The sequence below is a fragment of the Balearica regulorum genome, chromosome 3, assembly GCF_011004875.1.
Source record: "Balearica regulorum gibbericeps isolate bBalReg1 chromosome 3, bBalReg1.pri, whole genome shotgun sequence".
NCBI classification, from domain to species: domain Eukaryota; kingdom Metazoa; phylum Chordata; class Aves; order Gruiformes; family Gruidae; genus Balearica; species Balearica regulorum.
Genome location: NC_046186.1, coordinates 35,413,130 through 35,433,059, shown reverse-complemented (window position 1 = coordinate 35,433,059; position 19,930 = coordinate 35,413,130). Strand labels below are relative to the sequence as shown.

Sequence of the window (19,930 nt, the reverse complement as noted above, 5' to 3'; positions counted from 1 at the left end):
TCCCACCGACTGGAAAAGGGGAAACATAACCCCCATTTTGAAGAAGGAAAAAAAAGAAAGACCCAGGGAACTACAGGCTGGTCAGTCTCACCTCCGTGCCTGGCAAGATCATGGAGCAGACCCTCCTGGAGACTGTGCTCAGGCACATGGAAAATAAGGGGGTGACTGGTGACAGCCAACACAGCTTCGCTGAGGGCAAATCTTGGTGGCCTTCTATGATGTGGTTACAGCATTGGTGGACAAAGGAAGGGCAACTGACATCATCTACCTGGACGTGTGCAAGGCATTTGACACTGTCTCGCATGACATCCTTGTCTCTAAAATGAAGAGACATGGATTGGATGGATAGACCCCTAGGTAGATAAGGAAATGGCTGGATGGTCACACTTAAAGAGTTGTGGTCAACGGCTCAACGTCCAAGTGGAGAACAGTGACGAGTGGCGTTCCTCAGGGGTTGGTACTGGGACCAGTACTGTTCAACGTCTTTGTCAGTGACATGGAGAGCGGGATTGAGGGCACCCTCAGCAAGTTTGCCAATGACACCAAGCTGTGTGGTGTGGTCAACATGCTGGAGGGAAAGGATGCCATCCAGAGGGACCTTGACAGGCTGGAGAGGTGGGCCCATGTGAACTGCATGAAGTTCAACAAGGCCAAGTGCAAGGTCCTGCATGTGGGTCAGGGCAAAACTACAGGCTGGGCAAGGAATGGATTGAAAGCAGCCCCAAGGAGAAGGACTTGGGGGTGCTGGTTGATGAAAAGCTCAACATGAACCGGCAGTGTGCGCTTGCAGCCCAGAAAGCCAACCATGTCCTAGGCTGCATCAAGAGAAGCTTGACCAGCAGGTCGAGGGAGGTGATCCTGCCCCTCTACTCCACTCTTGTGAGACCCCACCTGCAGTACTGCATCCAGCTCTGGGGTCTGCAGTACAAGAAAGACATGGAGCTGTTGGAGTGAGTCCAGAGGAGGGCCACGAAGCTGATCAGAGGGCTGGAGCACCTCTCCTGTGAGGACAGGCTGAGAGAGTTGGGATTGTTCAGCCTGGAGAAAAGGCGGCTCTGGGGAGATCTAATTGTGGCCTTCCAGTGCCTGAAGGGGCCTACAGGAAAGATGGTGAGGGACTGTTTACAAGGGTATGTAATGACAGGACAAGGGGCATGGCCTTAAACTAAAAGAGGGTAGGTTTAGATTAGATACTAGGAAGAAATTCTTCACTGTGAGGGTGGTAAGACACTGGAACAGGTTGCCCAGAGAGGTTGTGGATGCCCCATCCCTGGAAGTGTTCAAGGCCAGGCTGGATGGGGCTTTGGGCAAGCTGGTCTAGTGGAGGGTGTCCCCGCCCATGGCAGGGGGGTTGGAACTAGATGGTCTTTGAAGTCCCTTCCAACCCAAACCATTCTATGTTTCTATGAGTCTATGAAGGATGATGGTTTATTTCAGATATCTCCCCTTAACCTGCTGTTTAGCCATGCCAACATTTGGGGGTCCTTTCAAACTCTATATAAATAAGCAGCACGTACATGCTGTAAGCCTCCAATATGGTGGATTTAAAAAACTCCCAAGCTGTCTGCAAGTATTTTACACTCTGGCTGCATCTTCTAGGTCCTTTTCCAAAAGTTTTTGAAGATTTTCTGTAGTTCTCTGAAGATTTGCTGAAGATTTTCTGTAGTTTGGATTAAGCATTTCCATACTGGATGGTTTGTCCACTACTAGACCAGCACAGCTGTCCATGGAAGAACAGTCTTAGCACCCAGCTCTGGATCAATTTTCACTCTCCAGCATTCTTGGTCCTACCAAAAATGCAAATCTCGAAGTATACCATCATGTTAGCGAGATCGTTCACTTAACTGAGTTACTTAATCTGAATGGTAACTTGGGATCTGATTCTACACAGGATTGTTTTTTTTTTTTAAACGGGGTAACAAGTCATCTATCACAAAGGCTAAGTTTCTAACTATTCTGCAGTAAGACTTAAATTTGGAACCTCTATGTTACAATTTTTACTATGTATACTATCAAGCCCATTTTAATCAGCAAGCCACATTCATATCCAGAAGGTAAAAAATATTCAAATAAGGAGACCTGGCCCTCAGATATTGAGCCAACAGAAGCCAATTGCTCTACCTCTGCCCAAGAGAGGCAGCATGCTGGAGCAGATTTCACTAGCAATGACAAATCACTTTTCCTCCCACTACAAGCTCCCTTTGATGCTGTTATATCAAGAGAAGTGAGCAATTCTGAGCCCGAGAAACTACATGGAATTTAAATGGATATCCTGAACAGGTCTATGTGTCTAACATACTTCATTGCTTTTTTAAACAACCATGTCAGTTACATGCCATTTTTTAAAAATCAAATAAAAGACTGCTGAAAAAATATTTTGTATTTTAGTTTGTATTAAAACTTTCATAGCATTACTAACCACATCTTGAATCCAGCCTTTTAAAAATCCCCATACAGCCTTTTTGTATAAAACCCAATTAACAAATTTTGGATTACCAAATGAAGTATGCTTGTAGGAAGAATGGCGGAAAGCAGATTAACTCCTTTAAGTTACCATGTGCGGACACTGTTTTGAAAACTCCTTTAGCAGGAGTTACTATCATTCAACAGTGTCATTAAGAAATTCCTAAATGGGAGGCAAAAAGTTCACAGTGAATCTCGATGAAATGAGAGCAAAGTTGTGCATTTGCAAAAAAATCCTTTAAAATTCTGCCACAAGACTTAAGTGAGGAGTTACACATACAGTACTTAGTTAAGTGCTAGTGTCCAACAGCAGGCAACATCTTAGAAGATTTTTTTGCATGTCTTGTACCTTGTGCTCTAAGGCAAATCAGTCCATATGAATCTATATTACTGCTGACCAGAAAAGCATACCTATTTCTTTTTATTGTTTTGGATACGATGCTGTATTGGGTTTGTACAGCAAGGGTGGCAGGGAGGCTATAGGCTATATTCTGTGAGATGCCACCACAAGCTTCTCCCATGTGTGACAGAGCCCACTCCAGCCGGCTCCAAGATGGACCTGCCACTGGCCAAGGCTGAGCCCAGCAACGGTAGTAGCACCTTTGGGATAATGTATTTAAGAACAGGGGAAAAAACTGCTGTGCAACAGCAGCTGGGAGAGAAGAGTGAGAATAAGTGAGAGGAACAACTCTGCAGACACCAAGGTCATTGAAGAAGGAGGGGGAGGCGGTGCTCCAGGCACCAGAGCAGAGATTCCCCTGCAGCCCATGGAGAAGACTACAGTGAAGCAGGCTGTCCCCCTGCAGCCCACAGAGGTTAACACTGGAGCAGATATCCACCTGCAGCCCGTGGAGGACCCCACACCAGAGCAGGTGGAGGCACCCGAAGGAGGCTGTGACCCCGTGAGAAGCCTGCACTGGAGCAAGCTCCTGGCAGGACCTGTGGCCCCCGTAGGGAGAGAAGCCCACGCCAGAGCAGGTTTGCTGTCAGGACTTGTGACCCCATGGGGGACCCATGCTGGAGCAGTCTGGTCCTGAAGGACTGCACCCCATGGAAGGGACCCATGCTGGACCAGTTCGTGAAGAACTGTAACCTGCAAGAAAGACCCACGCTGGAGAAGTGTCTCCCGTGAGAGGGACCCCACACTGGAGCAGGGGAAGAGTATGAGGAGTCCTCCTCCTGAGCCGGAAGGAGCGGCAGCCACAACGTGTGATGAACTGACCACAACCCCCATTCCCCATCCCCCTGTGCTGCTGGGGGAGTAGGTAGAAAAACTGGGAGTAAAGTTAAGCCCAGGAAGAAGGAAGGGGTGTGGGAAAGGTGTTTTAACATTTGCTCGCTCACCTGTCCAGCCTTTCATCACATTTTCCCTCCCCTGTCCAGCTGAGGAGGGGAGTGATATAGCAGCTTTGGTGAGCCCCTGGCAACCAGCCAAGGTCAACCCACCACAAATGCCAGATAGCACATGAAGACCAACTTTTCTAGGAAAGCAACTTTTTCAGATGTATCACTGGATTGCCAGAACAACTCCCCACCACCCGTGGAATACAACAGTAGAGACTTTAAGATTTATATTACAACATATAGAAGCTTTTACAAGTCTTTTGTCTGCTGAGATCACATTTCTTTCTGTGTGTCTAAGAATGACCCTAAACATGAAACCTAAATCAAACAAAGGTTTGGTTCAGGACCAAGGAGTTTTTCCAGGAGGATCTGAAATTTACATTCTTTTTCCCCAGTTACACTGGTCTGAAAAAAAGCAATAAAAAAAGCCATATCTTACAAATGCTTAGACCATTACAACTGCAACCAACTTATCAGATACTGGAGCATTCACACAAAAAATGCAAATAAATTTAACTGTGCTCAGAATCATTACTTAAATATGAGTCTGGATGAAGGCAAACTAAAATGAATGCTTCTGAGCTTTCTAATCTGTTGTTCATTTAGAGTCATCACATATATTAAGAGGATGTAAGTACTCATAAAATCTGACACCGAAATATTTTTTGTTTTACTTTCCCCATTGCTTCATCATTCTTTCAGACAGGCTTCTTCAGGCTTCTATGCAAAACAGCTTTTTATCTTCCAGCTTTGATACCATCAGCTCTAGTAGGTCAACTGTGCAACCGCAATGAGGTTGCATTTTCACATTTTGAAGCAGCACTACACAAACAGGTTTACGTACCCCTCATACTTCCTAAAAGCTGGGGCTTCTTGCTCCTGTCCTGCACCCTGCGAATGTCAGCACAGCTGTTTCTTCACTAAGAGCAAACCTGGGGAATGAAACTAATTCAGGCAAAAATACCTTGAGCAGCAGGGGAGGGGGAAAGTTATTTTTCAACCATATCAGTTTCCTCTTTTGTTCAACCACACTACCACAGCACAGCTATGACAGCACAGCAGAGGTAAGGGGCATCCAAGAATCAAGATTGTTTTAGGCACTAAGGATACCAAAGAAATTTGCATGAAACCTACATTTATAGGTACAGATTCATAGATCTATTGCTTAAAAGATGATTTAACTTTCCTCTCCCTAAATTAGCTGCAGGTGCAAAAAACCTGTGAAAATCACTTCCAATAATAGGCAGTAATCATAAATTGATAGTGAGGTATTACATGAAGCACAGAGTTCAGTAGTAAAGTTCTATACCAGTGTAACAGATAAAGTATGGACATTCTTTCACACATGAAGGCAATTTAATTTCTCAGATGGCTAATAAAAAACCTCACCCTTTCAACAATGTGACGTCAACAGAAAACCATCGATAAATACAGAGCATCCACTCCTGGGCAAAAAGTTTGCAAAGAAAAAACATTTGTAAGAGGTCTGTAATTCAAAGATAGAATTCTGTATATTCTGACAAACAACTTTTTTTCCTTCAGGACTTTCATACACATTGGGTTGCTTATTGTACAGAATATCATGTAAAATGACTGGACTCAAGAACATAGAACTGCATAAGTTTGATCATTTGCCGAACTGTGTTTAATATTTTCTGAGTATTAACAAAGAGTAGCAGAAGAGGATAAAAGGAGGACAGAGCTTTGAAGTATGTTAAACATTTTCTTTGTGAAGTCTTTGAAAGTTTTTCTGGTAAGATAGCGGTGCTAACCACACAATGGATTACCAGTGTTTCTTGACCTTTTCTACTGATTCTCCCAACAGAGATGTAGAGGTATCACCCAAGGATGCTGCCCTTATGATAGCATCAGAAAACAATGCAGAAGTACTTTAAGTTCTTCTTTATCTGCACCAGCAACATAGGAACGCTAAGGAAAACATGGGCCCACTGTTAAATGAAACAGGAACCTAGTGACACAGGACATGGAAAAAAAATTAAGAACTTGATCCTTTTTTTTTGCCCCTCCAGATTTCACTGGTAAATTCTGCCCTCTGACCTCCCATTTCCCCAACTCTATCAGCAGAATCTGTGGGAATGCAACATCACCCATTGTGGAGGAAGACATGACTAAGCAACACTTAAGCCAGTTGTACGTGTGTAAGTCCATAGGGTAAGACAGGATGCATCTGATGGTGTTGAGGAAGCTTGCCAATGTCACTGTTAGGCCACCCTACGTGATCTTTGAAAGGTCACGGCATGAGAGAGGTTCCCAATGACTAGAAAAACATCATACCTATCTTCAGGATGGGCAGCAAGGATGATCTGGTGAAGTACAGGCTAGTCTGCTTCACCTCAACCCCTGATAAGGTTATGGATCAAATCTTCCAGGAATCCATTCCAGCTACATGATGACAAGAAGGTGAATAGCCAGCATGGATTTACCAAGGGCAAATTGTGCCCAACTAATGCAACTGCATTCTACAGTGAAACGTCTGGCTGTGTATGTAAGGGTAGAGCAATGGGTGTTTGCAAGGCCTTTGACATGGTCTCCCACAGGGTCCTTATAGCCAGACTAGAGAGACATGAATGAGAAGGTGAGAGGAAAAAAAACAGCTGGAGCACTGGGATCAAAGGGTGATGACTACCAGTACAAATCCAGCTGCTAGCATCCCTCAGCAATCAGTACTGGAGCCAATACTGTTTAATGTCTTTGTTAATAATGCTGGGACCAAGTGCACTCAGCAAGTTTGCAGATAATACCAAATTGGGGGAAGCAGTTGATACACTGGAAGCCAGGGCTGCTATTCAGAGAGACCTGACAGGCTGGAGAAATGGGCTGACAAGAACCTTATGAAGTTTAACAAAAGCAAATGCAGAGTCCTACATCTGGGACCAAATAAGCCATGTAGCAGTGCAGACTGGGGAACAACTGGCTAGGAAGCAGCTCTTCAAGAGGATCCAGGGGTCCTAATGGACAGCAAACCGAACATAAGTCAGTAGTGCACTCCCATGGCAAGGAAGGCCAACCACATGACGTATTAGCAAAAGTTTAGCCAGCAGTCAAGAGAAGTGACTCTTCCCTTCTACATGGCACTTCCCTTCTACATGGCACTTCTTCAACTACCTAATGGGAAAGCAGGGAGAAGATAAAGCCAAACTCTCCACAGAGATGCACAGCAAAAGGACAAGAGGCACTGGACACAAGTTAGAATGAAGAAAATTCCAAATCAATGAAAGAATTTATTTTTTACCATGAGGGTGCTTAAGAGTGGACCATGTTGACCTGAAAGGTCATGGAGATTCAACAAAGCCCTGAGCAACCTGCTCTAACTGGGCCTGGTTTGGACAGGAGGTTCCAACCCACGTGATTCCAACCAGCAGTCAAATAAAACCAGTGACTACGCATAGGTACAAAGCATCACCTAAGGCAACTGCACCGTCATCACAAACACTTACAAAATGAAGTACCTTGGTCACTTTCCTTCTTTTCTCTCTCTGAATAAGTCTGCCACCCACTCAAACTCTCCACACAAGTAAAATAAGTTAAATAACATCAAAAGCACAATCCAACAATAAAGGGAAAAAAAAAAAGAAAGAAAAAAGTAATTTTTTCATCACTAGCATTATGAATATATATAATTCTCCACTTACATGAGACCTTTATTGCTAGACTGGAGATATACTAAAAATTCAGAAGGGAATAAGTAAGTTTCAATGCTTTTATAGGAAAGATAAACATAGGAGAGATATCTTCCTATTTTGTAAGAAAAAACGGAGGATAAAAGGTTAGGATAGGCTAGGGACAAATTCTAAACTGCCAATTTACTCTCAAAATGTGAAAAAGTACGTAAAGCTAACAAGCCATTTCAAGGAAGATGACACTTGACTAAGAATTCCAGAATACTATTTCTGTGGCAAATCAGTATGTGATGTTAATCACATATGATCTCAAATTCTGAACACTTGAAGGGTTTTATAAGATAACCAAAACACAGCAGGAAACCTTGCAGTTTATTATGCATCTGATCTGCACACTTCTGATTTTAGACTTAGTTATACATCATGGGATCCATCTTAATAAAAAAAGCTAAGCTTGTGCAACTGAGAATATAGCAGCACTAAACAAACAGCAATCTATTTTTAGAAAGTGCTGAAAGGCAGTTACATACTGAATAAGATTAATAACCTAGTCTAACTACCTGGAAATTAGGCAACCAACACTTCGAGAAGGTTTCCAGGTTTGCTGCAATAATTGAAATGTCAGGTTGAAATAAAGCACTGTATCTACATACCAAAAGGAAGAAGAAAAAAAAAAATCAAGAATTTGTATTATTTAACTCTTCTGGATTTATCCTGCAAACTTTCAAAGACAATGTCAAGTAGATATTATCCCCTCCATAAAAACATACAGAAATTAAAGTCTAGAAAGGTTCCATGACTTATACAAGAAAATATCTTGTAGATGTAGGACAGAAGAAGAAACTCTAAAATATAATTAAAGCAGAAAAAAGTAAGGCGCTTCTTTGATGTTGTCAGTTGTTTAAAATTCACCTGAAATGGACAGCAAAAGGCAAGCACACAAAAAGAAAACTCAACCAAGAAAACATCAATAATTTGGTCAAATAAAAAAGGCACATCCTAGAAAAATTTGAGTAGGGAACAGATGAAAGGAGCATGAAAGAGTTAGTTAAACTCTGAGCTGTGTGAAAAATTTGCATTTGCCTTTCTGTAAAAGGCCAAAGACCTGGTTTTTGCCCTATTCTTAGTGACACTGGCAAACTTTCATATCCATATGAGAGGGCAGTCAGCTGGATTAGATTGCTGATATGGCTGAAAAGCAATACAGACTAGCTCCACCAACACCTCCCTCCCCCTGCCCAGGATTAGTTTTCTGTCAATTTAGTTCCTTCAGCCAACTTGCCATGAAGCCAGACAAGTGCCGGTGTTGACTCAAGCAAAGCTGTGAGCACAGTGCCTCTGGGAGGGGCAGCAGGACTGTCACCATGAGCAGCACAGAGCTGCTAGATAGGCCTGCCTGTGTTATAAATTGCTGGTACAATTACTTGCATGGCCATACAATATGGCCCCACACATGGGGACTGCTAAGAGTTAGAAAAAGACCCTGCAAATACACATACAGTTAAAAATCCAGTAAATCGTGTCTGTTTATAAAAAAAAATTAAAAATGAGAGAAATGCAACACAAATACAGGTGACAGCCTCCTGCTCACACTAGATACACTATATACTTCAACTCCCTTTGTAAGTAGAGATCACCAATGCAGTGAGGCATGATGTAATAATGCAACTAAACTACTACATTAAAAACACTGAAATCTTTGTAACAGAAGTATCAAACTTCACTAGATCTCACAACGATGAGTTTAAGGAACACTGACAACTGCTAACCGAACCACAGTATGCTAAAATTCACTAAGCAAGCTTTATTTTTAGAAAGCTAAAAGATAACTTTAACATCCCTGGAAAAACAAACATTTTCTCAGTAATTACTTACAAAGGTAGTGAAAATAAGGAAGTGCTATCGATCAACTAAATTTTAATATAACAAAATAACACATGCCAGCTTTCTAACTGCACCCAGTTACGAACCTACTTTTCAAGAAATATCACTCAAAAGACAGCTGAAGCAAAACATCCAACTTCTTAAGAGACCTGCAACTGGAGATGAGTTTCAGCCACCTTCATCCAAACATGAAACTCATGCTTACCTACATCTACCAGTTCTTTCTATCACAGGGCACACAGTAAGACAATCTTCCAAACAAGGAGCAGTGCCTTTTCCACCTAACAAAGGCTTTGCTAGATGACAACTTCTTTACTACATTAATGACAGATTTTTATTTTTTTTTGTGGTATTCATCGTGTAAAGATTCAGCTGCAACATATTTGCCTTATGGCAGAACTAGTAATCTCAGTGAAAGGTTTACTGTGCCAGGTATATGCAATCATAATAACCTGGAGCAGAGTATTCAGAAGCTCACTTCTGAAAGTTTATTCCCAATTGTAAAGGATCCTTAAATTGCCTCTTGAGCAGTAAGCCTTGATAGAAATAAACTTCCAATGGACTCTAGTAAGTGTTTCTAAAAGAAGCGAGTTTCAGAAATTACAAAGCCAATTGTAAACATGAAACCTAACATGGACTGCATAGTTCAAATTCTCATCTAATGGGCTCCTGAATAATCTTTCTGTTAGATTGTCATATTAAATTCTGTCATCAGCACAACATTCATATTTTGCTAAGTGAGCCATAAAAATTGGACATGCTAAACACATACAACATTATATCCTACAACATTAATAAAAACACATCGGTAGAATGAATTTTAGTACAAGTGAAACAACTGCATGGCACTGGATAAAAAATTCTCATGAAAATAACAAATATTTTTGCAGCTGTTTCTTACAGACGTAAATGTCTAAGATTACATAATATTAATCATGACATACAGTATTATGTTTTACCACACCAGCAAAATATTATTGGTATTTATCATTCCTAAAACATCATTGTGGCAAGTCTTATTAAAACAAAAAAAAAACAAAAAACCACTCACAAAAAAAACCCGGAGAGATTTTGCTCCAGCAAGTCTGAAAACAAACAAACAAACAAAAACCCAAGAAGGCTTCGCACAGAGTTTCTGAATCATCACTGTTCTTTATTTGTAATCATTCAAGATTCAGTCAGAGAAAAATATCCCAAATTCAATGTATTTCACTCCAAATTATTCTTTCATAGGAATTACTGGGACGTGCACTCAGAAATGTTTCCTTGCCTCACACAGCACTTGCCTGTTAACAAAAACTTTTTAAAGGCCTGCTGACCAACCTGTTAATTTATTCCCTCCAGTCTCCAGCCTCCACCATAAACTTGTTCTACGCAGAAGTTAACCTGTTATTTAAAATAATTGAATTTCCCCGGGCAGAATAAAGCTGCTGTTACACAAAAGTATTTATTCTAAAGTTTAAGTTATGTATTACACCTTAACCTGACTTAACACCTCACCAGAGAGAGATGAAAGGGGGAATGTCCTACTCCTCTCACAGGCAGAGTCTGCCTGCTCTCCCCAATCCAAGTCATTGTCCTGCCTCTCCCGCTTACCCTTCACTGAGCAAATTCAACAGAGGTTTGGCAAAGCAAGTTCCATTTCTTTGGCAATAAACCAGTAAGTCTCGGGGGTGGTGGACAGTACAGACACACCACGAGGCTGGAATTTGGGGGGGTGGGTGAGGTGGGGTGGGTGGCAAAAGCAGACCTCTCCCTCTCCCCCACCTGCAGCAGTGAGCCTTAAGAGCAGCACAGCTGTAACACATAACTCCCTCTAATCAGTTAATAATGTTCTGTCAGTCCCTATGCCCAAACCAGCTAATAATTTTAAGCCTTGCAATAGAGAACCGATAAATAGTTGGCATGAATGCAGCTTTACATCCAAAATGGAGTCGCAGCATGATAAAATAAAAGCAGCAACGTCACAGTTCACTGCTTTAGGGAATCCATACACCCAATTTATCATTCCCCTGTACAAGACAATAGCATTGCATGTTAATCATTTCACTATGCTTTGGACAGTTTATTTTGAAAGCATTATTTTCAAATTTGATATTCATGCTGCAAATTGCTAGTGTACATTAAGTACAAGACATCAGTACTCATGCATTTACTACAATCCTTTTACTAACCAACTATCCTCATATATTAGAACATAATTCCCTCACAGATTATTTTTAAAAAGTTATTCAAACAACAGCATTGCCAAAATGCAATTTCTTTAACTCAGAGCAGACACTGTTCCATAAATAAAACCAAAACAACTTCTCAGAAGTTATTTGCTCTTAATCATTCCTGTTAGCTACAGTACCCAAATAACCATTAGCCATTCTGTATTCTGATTTATACTAGGCTGTAATTCAGAGACTGAATTCCATTTGGCACAATCCCCAGTTCTGTGCAGGGAAACTACACCATACAAGAAAATGAAGTAAGTTTTCAGTACTTTTACGACATTCTACTGAAAGTACTCAAAAGACATCTCACAAACGTGTCTACGTACTAATGAACTACTAAGCTCTACTTAAAACATGTTAGTAGTTGTCAAAAAAAGCTTCCAACCTAAACATGTGGCACTGAATTAGGCAGTGATTTAATTATTAAAAATACACCATTTGATTTTAACCTATTACTTAAGAACTGGTTATCTTTTCCACATTTCCTAAAGGAAATGAAATTTCATGGCCGCAGCAACAGAATGAAAAACATTTTTTATCTCATATTTGTGAAGGATCAGAGAAATAAAGATTATCAGGTAATTCTTTTTGTGTCATAATATCCATCAACACAGGCTGCTGGGCATCCACTATGGAAGTGCCATTTACTCCCGTGAACGCGACATTCATAAACAACTGACTTGGCCAATACAAGACACCAACTTTGGCTTCACCACAGCTTAAAATCAGCTTTCCCTGATGTGATATTACACATATATTTCCCTGATGATATTACATGATATTACACGATGATATTTCCCTGATGTGGTATTACACATGCTAGGCTGCTGAACACAGTAAGAGGAAGTTTAAGAACACATGCTTTCAAAAATTAAATGTGTAAGATAAAATTACCACCAGATTTAATTCTAATAATGAATAAGAATAGTAGTATTTTTACTAGTGCTTTACGTTTCTTAATTTTAAGCAAAAAGTAAGCAACTACAGAGCATCAGATAGATTTCAACCTATGTAAGAATATCCCTACCTTAAAAAAACCCTCCAAATTGAAACCAAATAGGTGCTAAAACATGGGCCAAAAGAAAGGAACTTTACAAATCTGCTTCCCCCCCTCTACCCCCAATGGAAGTGCCTTTTAGAACAACCAAGTTAAAATAACATTTGCCCTTTTTCCTGCAAAAAGAATTTGTTCCCTGTATCTCTACAGCCTCCCTCACCACAACAGCTCAATTTTTGTTTTCTCAACCTCCTGCAGTATCTTAAGCTATCCTGTACGCTCTTTCACTGCTTCCTGCAACACACACATGCTCTGATGGAGACATGCACTGTCCTGTGTACCACGTCCTCTAGCTGCCCTGATCCCTCACTGTTCAGCCAGTATATGTACTAACACCAGTTAGCAGCAAACTGAATCATGCTGAGGCAATGCTGAAACCTTTTGTTTCAGGGACACCAATTTTGACTTCTCTGTTTTATGGAAGTGGGCAAGTTTCACAAAATTTGGAGCTATTTACCTGGAAGATCTCTACTCCTCTGCAAACAAAAGGGTTTAATAGCTATTAGTAGGAAGAGAGAAGACAAAATGATGAGAGATGACTCAACCCTTACATTCTTACAAAGCAATATTTGAAAGTGGCAAGTTTGGTGATTAGTCTCACATTATAGGATCTGTTACAACACAAAACACCTCAACAGCCCTCCGTTATCTCAACTAAGAGACACAGTTAAAACTATGTAGAAAAGGTGAAGTCTGATACTGCACTGAAATCCATGCAAACTCTTCCAGAAACAACAGTAATAAAAGCCAAAGTTGTTGTTGAAACCATTACAATAAATAATCCATTACATTTTATCCTTGTACATAAAACAAGAAGCAAAAGACTAAAATATCCAAATAGGCTCATCTTAAAAGTATCTGTGCAAGATGTTTGCAAAATGTTGGTCTATGCTTGCTATCAAGACACACATTGATGTTATTACAATTACTTTTTATTTATACTTACATAAAGAAGAGTGTAGGGATCTTTTAGGAACATTGTCTACTTAATTCTTTTTTGGCCACTAAAACCCAGTAGAATTTCTGTACCTCTTCTGAGGAAAGATTAATGCTATACTACCAAATCTAAGTGCCAGAAAATAACACATGAGGCATCCCGTACAAGATAGTAACTCTTACACCTGAAGCTTCTATGTCCCACTTTGTCCAAAATTATTATAGCAGCAGCTACTTAGGAAAAGCTAGCAAATAATAAGTGTCCCCACAATGAAAACCAGAAAATTGCACACAGATGCTTTCCAATTCAGAAAGCCGAGGACAAGCCTGGGCTCCTACAATCCTACTTCTCAAAATTCAAGAGAAGGTGATGATGTGGAAGAGGACTTGGGCACAGGCTATTATTTTAGAATGCACTACTAAGCACATTACAACATATGTTATAAAGTATTAATAGATAAATGTATCTTTTTACATGCTTTAAGAAGCAGCCGGTCTTCCTTAATATTTCATGCTACCTATCACCCAAGTTAGATTGACAGTAAGTTAGATAAGACAGTAAGAAGATAGTTTAAATTGTACTTTGCTGAGAAATAGTTCTCAACAAGTTTTCATTCTTAGAAAACAATCTGTCATTGAAGTCAATGAGAACGTTTCTTATCCTTAAAACCACTGGAAAGGACAGCTGAACAAAGGTCTGAGAAGACACATATGCAGTGGTAGAAAGAAATTCTGAATGGGTCAGAGGACTGGGAGATACAAGCAAGCCATGGAAGAGACACAAATTTTCTACTTTCAGATATAACACTACTCTCAAGAAAAACAGAAGGAACAGCACATGTCTGGACTTTGAAGACAGGTTGAGAGTGTTAGGTTTGTTCAGCCTGGAGAAGAGAGGGCTCTGAGGAGACCTTAGAGCAGCATTCCAGTACCTGAAGGGCCTACAGGAAAGATGGAGAGGGACTGTTTACAAGGGTATGTAATGACAGGACAAGGGGTCATGGACTTAAACTAAAAGAGGGTAGGTTTAGATTAGATACTAGGAAGAAATTCTTCACTGTGAGGGTGGTGAGGCACTGGAACAGGTTGCCCAGAGAGGTTGTGGATGCCCCCTGCCTGGAAGTGTTCAAGGCCAGGTTGGATGGGGCTTTGGGCAAGCTGGTCTAGCAGAGGGTGTCCCTGCTAGATTGGAATTGGATTGGAACTAGATGATCTTTAAGGTCCCTTCCAACCCAAACCATCCTATGATTCTATGATTGATGAAACTGATGCAAACCAGAGAACTAAGCAGCATAAAGCAGGAGTTTAGATTATGATAAAGACACAGAAGAAGGTGAATGATACCTGAAACATTCCTTCTCCTCATTTTCAAAATAATACTTATCTCCACTAGGTCATAGACAAAGTGTCAGAGACTCCTTCAGAGACAATTACAATAATTAAATTTCACTGTTAAAGAGAAAAATAGAGAGAAGAGCATTAGCAGGTAGAAAATTTTCAAGTGTTCTACCTGAATATAAACTCCACCCTGCCCTACGAATTTGTATTACTCCTGTCAGAGATTTCTCAATATGATTAAAGGAAAAGTTAAAAAAAGCAGGAAAGGCTGACCACCATTTCAAATGGCAACTCTATGTCCACACACTAACACACAAATGCTGTGTGTTTCTGTACCACTCCAGAATCTCAGCTATCTTTAAGAAAACACACAAGTCTACAACCCTTGCTTTGGTGAAGATAATTCTTTACATGTGAGCTGAATGAAAAACAAAGCAGTATTCTAGAGTCCTCAGGCAGACAACTGTGAAGTTTCTTCTGCTGCTGCTAATGGGTAGTCTACATAGTTTTCTCTATTGTTATCAGGAAACCTGTAGCCAAGAAAATGGAATGAAAATTGAGCAAATTCCTGTCATGACTGCACTGAAATCTCTCAGCGGCTCTGAAGGTAGGGACTGGCAACATTCCTTAGAAAGGAGATCCTCAAAAAGAAACTTTACTGTAACCACCAGGAGACTGAAAAAAGAAAACAGTAAGGAATAAAATGTTTCTACTTTCTTCTGGAAAATAGATGCATTTAGGAATACTTTAAAGTTTGCCTGTTATCTACTGCACAAACATAGGGAAACTTTAAATTTAAGGCTGAAAAAGGGAAATTACAATTGCCTTGCAACTCAGTAATATCGAAGGAGGCAGAATATAACAAGTTTCCACAATTTTTCTCCACGGGTAATGATCAACAGTACTCTCCATTCCTACACGTTGAACATCCCCCTATTCTAAATCCAAATAGATTTGCCTATCATTGCTTTATATTTTAGATGTGATCATCAATTAATTAAAAAAATTAAAAATTCCTGCAGATGAAAATCTCTAATCACTAAATTTCTAGTCCTCCAAATAGGAGAGAATTCCCATGCAACAGGACTACTTGGTTAGCGTGAATTTCTGCATATTCTGCCCATAACTTTGAAAACTTACTGTAGGAAAGTGAATTCAAAAATGTTTTACTAATTCCACTTACAAACTAGCTTACATAACAAAAAGAAGGTACTTTCCACACTTCTAAATTCTAACAGCCCTGACATTTCAAGAAAAGTAAACACACAGGTCATGTATATCAACGGATATGTTACATATATCACCTATTAGCACTGCTCCAGAATGATAACAAATACAGCTTTAAAAGAGTCAAACATTATAGTTCTAGGGATCTTTTTTCACATTTTTCCATTAAACAGTCTATACAACGCAGCATAAAAAATGATGACACATTAGATACGCAAAACCGGACAAAAACCGTGTACTAGTATGAATCACTGTGTTCAAGAACAGCATTACCAGAAAGGCAACAGACAAATCACTCAAGGAACACCCTTCCAGAAAGACCATTTTGTTTTTACTGGAGAACAAAATAATAAAAAATATTAAAAGGAAGCACTTTAACAGCAGAATGACAGCCATATTTCTTCATTTTAGCATCTGTTACACTAAATGAGAGAAAAGCAGTATCTTACCGGACATGTAGAATCAAACCCAAAATTCTGAACAACCATCATACTTAAAAACAATTAATTTCATTTAACTGTATGTTTAAAAACAATTAATTTCATTTAACTGTATGTTTATCTTAAGTCTGACTGATAGTCAACACAAGCATGACAGCACTAGAAGTTTCTGTGTACTTATATGTAAATATGTAGCTACGTATGTATGTGTGTATAAACAACACAGTCTCCATTAGACTGAGTTCAATTAGTGATAAGATCTAACATCCATTTGGCACATAATTCATTTGTTTGCACATTAATGGCAGGGATGGACAAAGGAGTCCTTCCCCTCCTCTTTACCAGCCTTTAATATAACACTTCCAAAAAAACATCAAGTAAACAATTTTTGGTTGTTGCTTACACGGACTTCAACAGAGTCCCTGAAATATACACACTCAGACCAGTTATAGCTATAACTCTAGGCTCATATATTCATCATCATCTTGCAATAGAAGTTGACATATTTCTTACTCTATACACTTTTATCCCCATTTTTGTTCACGCTGTACTCGTTCAGAAGTCTAGCACTCTCACGCTTGTCTAGCCTTTGGATAATGGTGGTTCTGACATCATTATGTTGATCTAATGTGCTGCATGTTTCCAGATTACAGACTGTCAAAAAAATATATATATATATATATTCTATGCCTTCACTTTTTCCTATAAAGCCAACTCCCTAATAAGAATCTCTCAAACAACGTCTGAAAGCCTTCTTTTTCCTTTGCTTCATATCAGTACAAAGTTTACCAGCTCTTAATAGACCTACTATGGTGCTATCATCCCATTTGGACTTGGGCCACCCTCACAAATTTTTTGTCAGTACCATCGACACTACGTTTTCTTCAGGTGTATGTGCACACTCAAACACTCTTAAGGTTTCTATCACATCCTCAAATAATGGGGAAACACAAAACCAGCTAGTAACTCGGTTCACCAATCGTGGAATACTGAAGCTTCAAACGGGAATGCTATCCAGTGTCATCTTGGTCCTGATATTGGAAAAAGATCTCAGAAGTAAAAAACATGTGGCTGTTGCATATGAAATCTCTTTTCTTAGCCACCTGTCCAACTAGCAAGTAGCCAAGGTGCACACAGAAGACAGTGACTAGTCTTCACCCTGACACTTTTAGTTGTCTGTGCAAACCTCACTACATTCTGTGGAGAGGGTTCAGGAAAAAATGGAGTGTCTGCACTTCACCACCAAACATTTTAAAGGTAAAAGGGAGGTAATGTGACAGCAGTTATTAACCAGAAAGAGATTTTAAAAATCAGAATTTCAGATTAATTATTCAAAACAAGCAGTATTTTGTTCACGCAGTATTTTTATTCCAGAACCTCTAGTAATAAAAAACAAAACCCAACACCCGGCAGCAAAAGAAAATCTGCAAGAGGTATGTTCTGTATAATATAGGTACTACGAAATCTCCAGTGCTAAACTTATCCCTGACTTGAAAAACTCTACTTAGGAGGAGTAATTTATTTCATTAACGTATCTTTTTCTTATCATCATGGCAATTTAGCAGAATTTAGCAGACTATTGGCCTATGTCATCAGGTTATGTGCTTACAGCAATTTTGCAAGACTACAACAGCAGATTTTTTTTTCGTTTTTTAAATCAGCAAAATTGTAAAGGCTCAACAGTTAGATATTCGAATTTCAGGAGACTTTCTGCATTATAATTAAGAGCTTTACAGTGACATGTAAAAAATCCCAACAAACCCGTACATCAAAAAATTTACTCAAGGCTTTATAAACGCTAAAGGTTTCTTTCAGTTGCAGCTAATAGGTTCATCATCATCTTCGTATCACAAATGTGAGAACGATCGCCCTCTCAAAATTAACCTCAGTCCCAAACCTTTAAAGCAGCATTTCAGAAGCAGACGAGACTCATTTTATGGTGGGGGGAAAGGGCACGGGCTAGGCCGGGGCCTGGAAGCAGACTAAAGGCAGGGAAATGCAACGGGGAGGCGGCACAGCAATCCTCGCTTCCCCTCCTCACCCAGCGCTAACCTTGCCCCGCCGCCCACCAGCCCACCGCCCCTCCGAGAGACGATTCCTCCCGCTGCAAAACCGGCCCTGCTGCACCAAGCCCAGGTTGCTCTCGGCGCTCTGCCCCTACAAAGAACACACTGCACTTCCAAAGCCTCGGAAAATTAAATTAAGAAAGAAAAAGAAATCAAATCGCCCTCACTGACCCCTCCCTCAAAAGCAGGTCTCTTTTCACCAAATCAAACCACCCCTTACGACACCCACCCTTCCCCCACCACGAAGCCACCTCTCATTGTCGTCCCCCAAAGGGGACTCGTTCCACCCCCCCCATCCCCCCCCAGATGCACACACACGCCCGCCTCCCCCGTTCCCCAGTCTGTACCATGCCCCTTACTGGTTGCCAGAAGGGAAACGCAGCCCATGGGCCACATTCCCCCCCTCTCAGCCATGCACGCACCTTCCAGAAACAAGCTGTCTCTGCAGCCGCCGCCGCCGCCGCCACCGGCCATCTTCCCGCTGCCGAGCCTCGCTCCCTCACTCCATCGCCCAGAGAGGCGGCGGGGCCTGGCCCTTCCCCCGGCCTGCGCGCTCCGCCGCCCACCCCCACTGCGGAAGGCTGGGTGACCCGCAGCGGCGGCGGCGCCGCCGAGGCCCGGCCCTCTCCCGCTCCCCAGTCCGCGCGCACGGCGGCCCGGGCCGCGCTGCCTTCCGGCCCCCGTGCAGGAGGAAGCGGCGGCAGCGCGCCCGCTCCTCCCTCACCGCGTCCGCCACCAGCAGCCCCCCGAGCGGTTGCCAGCCGGGCTTGGCCCAGCAGCCGCCGATGGCGCCCGGCGGGGGAGAGGGGCCTGGCGGGGACTCCGCCGGAGGCTCCTCCGAGCACACGGGGAGGACGAGGAAACGGTGCGCGCCGCGCTGCCGCCCCTCTCCTCCATGAACGGCGCGGCGGGGCCTCACCAGCGTTTCCCTGCCGAGGCTCTCGGCTCGCCCGCCCCGCCGGGCGTCCGGCCCGCCACCCGCAGCGGGGGCCGCCGGCTTCCCCGGCCCCTAGACGATAAAATGGCCGCAGTAGGGCTGCGCCCGGTAATGCCTCGGGCTCTCCCGCTCCCCCCTTGATCAGCTCGGAGGCAGCGGCTTTTGGGAGGTGAGGAGGTGGATCGGGCTGCGGAAAATGAATGAACTTTCGCGAGTGCGGGAGTGCGTTGCGCAGGACTGGGGCCCGCTGATCTCACCTCACGCTCCGGCAAAAGGCCACAGAGCTCCTGCGAATTCTTATCAATCACACGATCTTCTGTGGCCTAATCAAGGCATATTTAAATCCAAAATTTGGATTCTGCAAAACGTGCAGCGTTG

General features: G+C 41.8%; 1 protein-coding gene across 3 annotated transcripts in view; it reads right to left on the bottom strand.

Annotated features, from left to right (window-relative positions):
- The window catches only part of SENP6 (SUMO specific peptidase 6), an 84,685-nt gene extending 65,179 nt beyond the window's left edge, over positions 1-19,506 (bottom strand). For all 3 annotated transcript variants that reach the window (XM_075747533.1, XM_075747535.1, XM_075747536.1), the window contains exon 1: positions 19,038-19,506. In XM_075747533.1, the coding sequence (XP_075603648.1) occupies positions 19,038-19,089 (52 nt within the window). In that variant the 5' untranslated portion in view covers positions 19,090-19,506. The remainder of the gene's footprint in view (positions 1-19,037) is intronic.
- Positions 19,507-19,930: the final 424 nt, after the last annotated feature.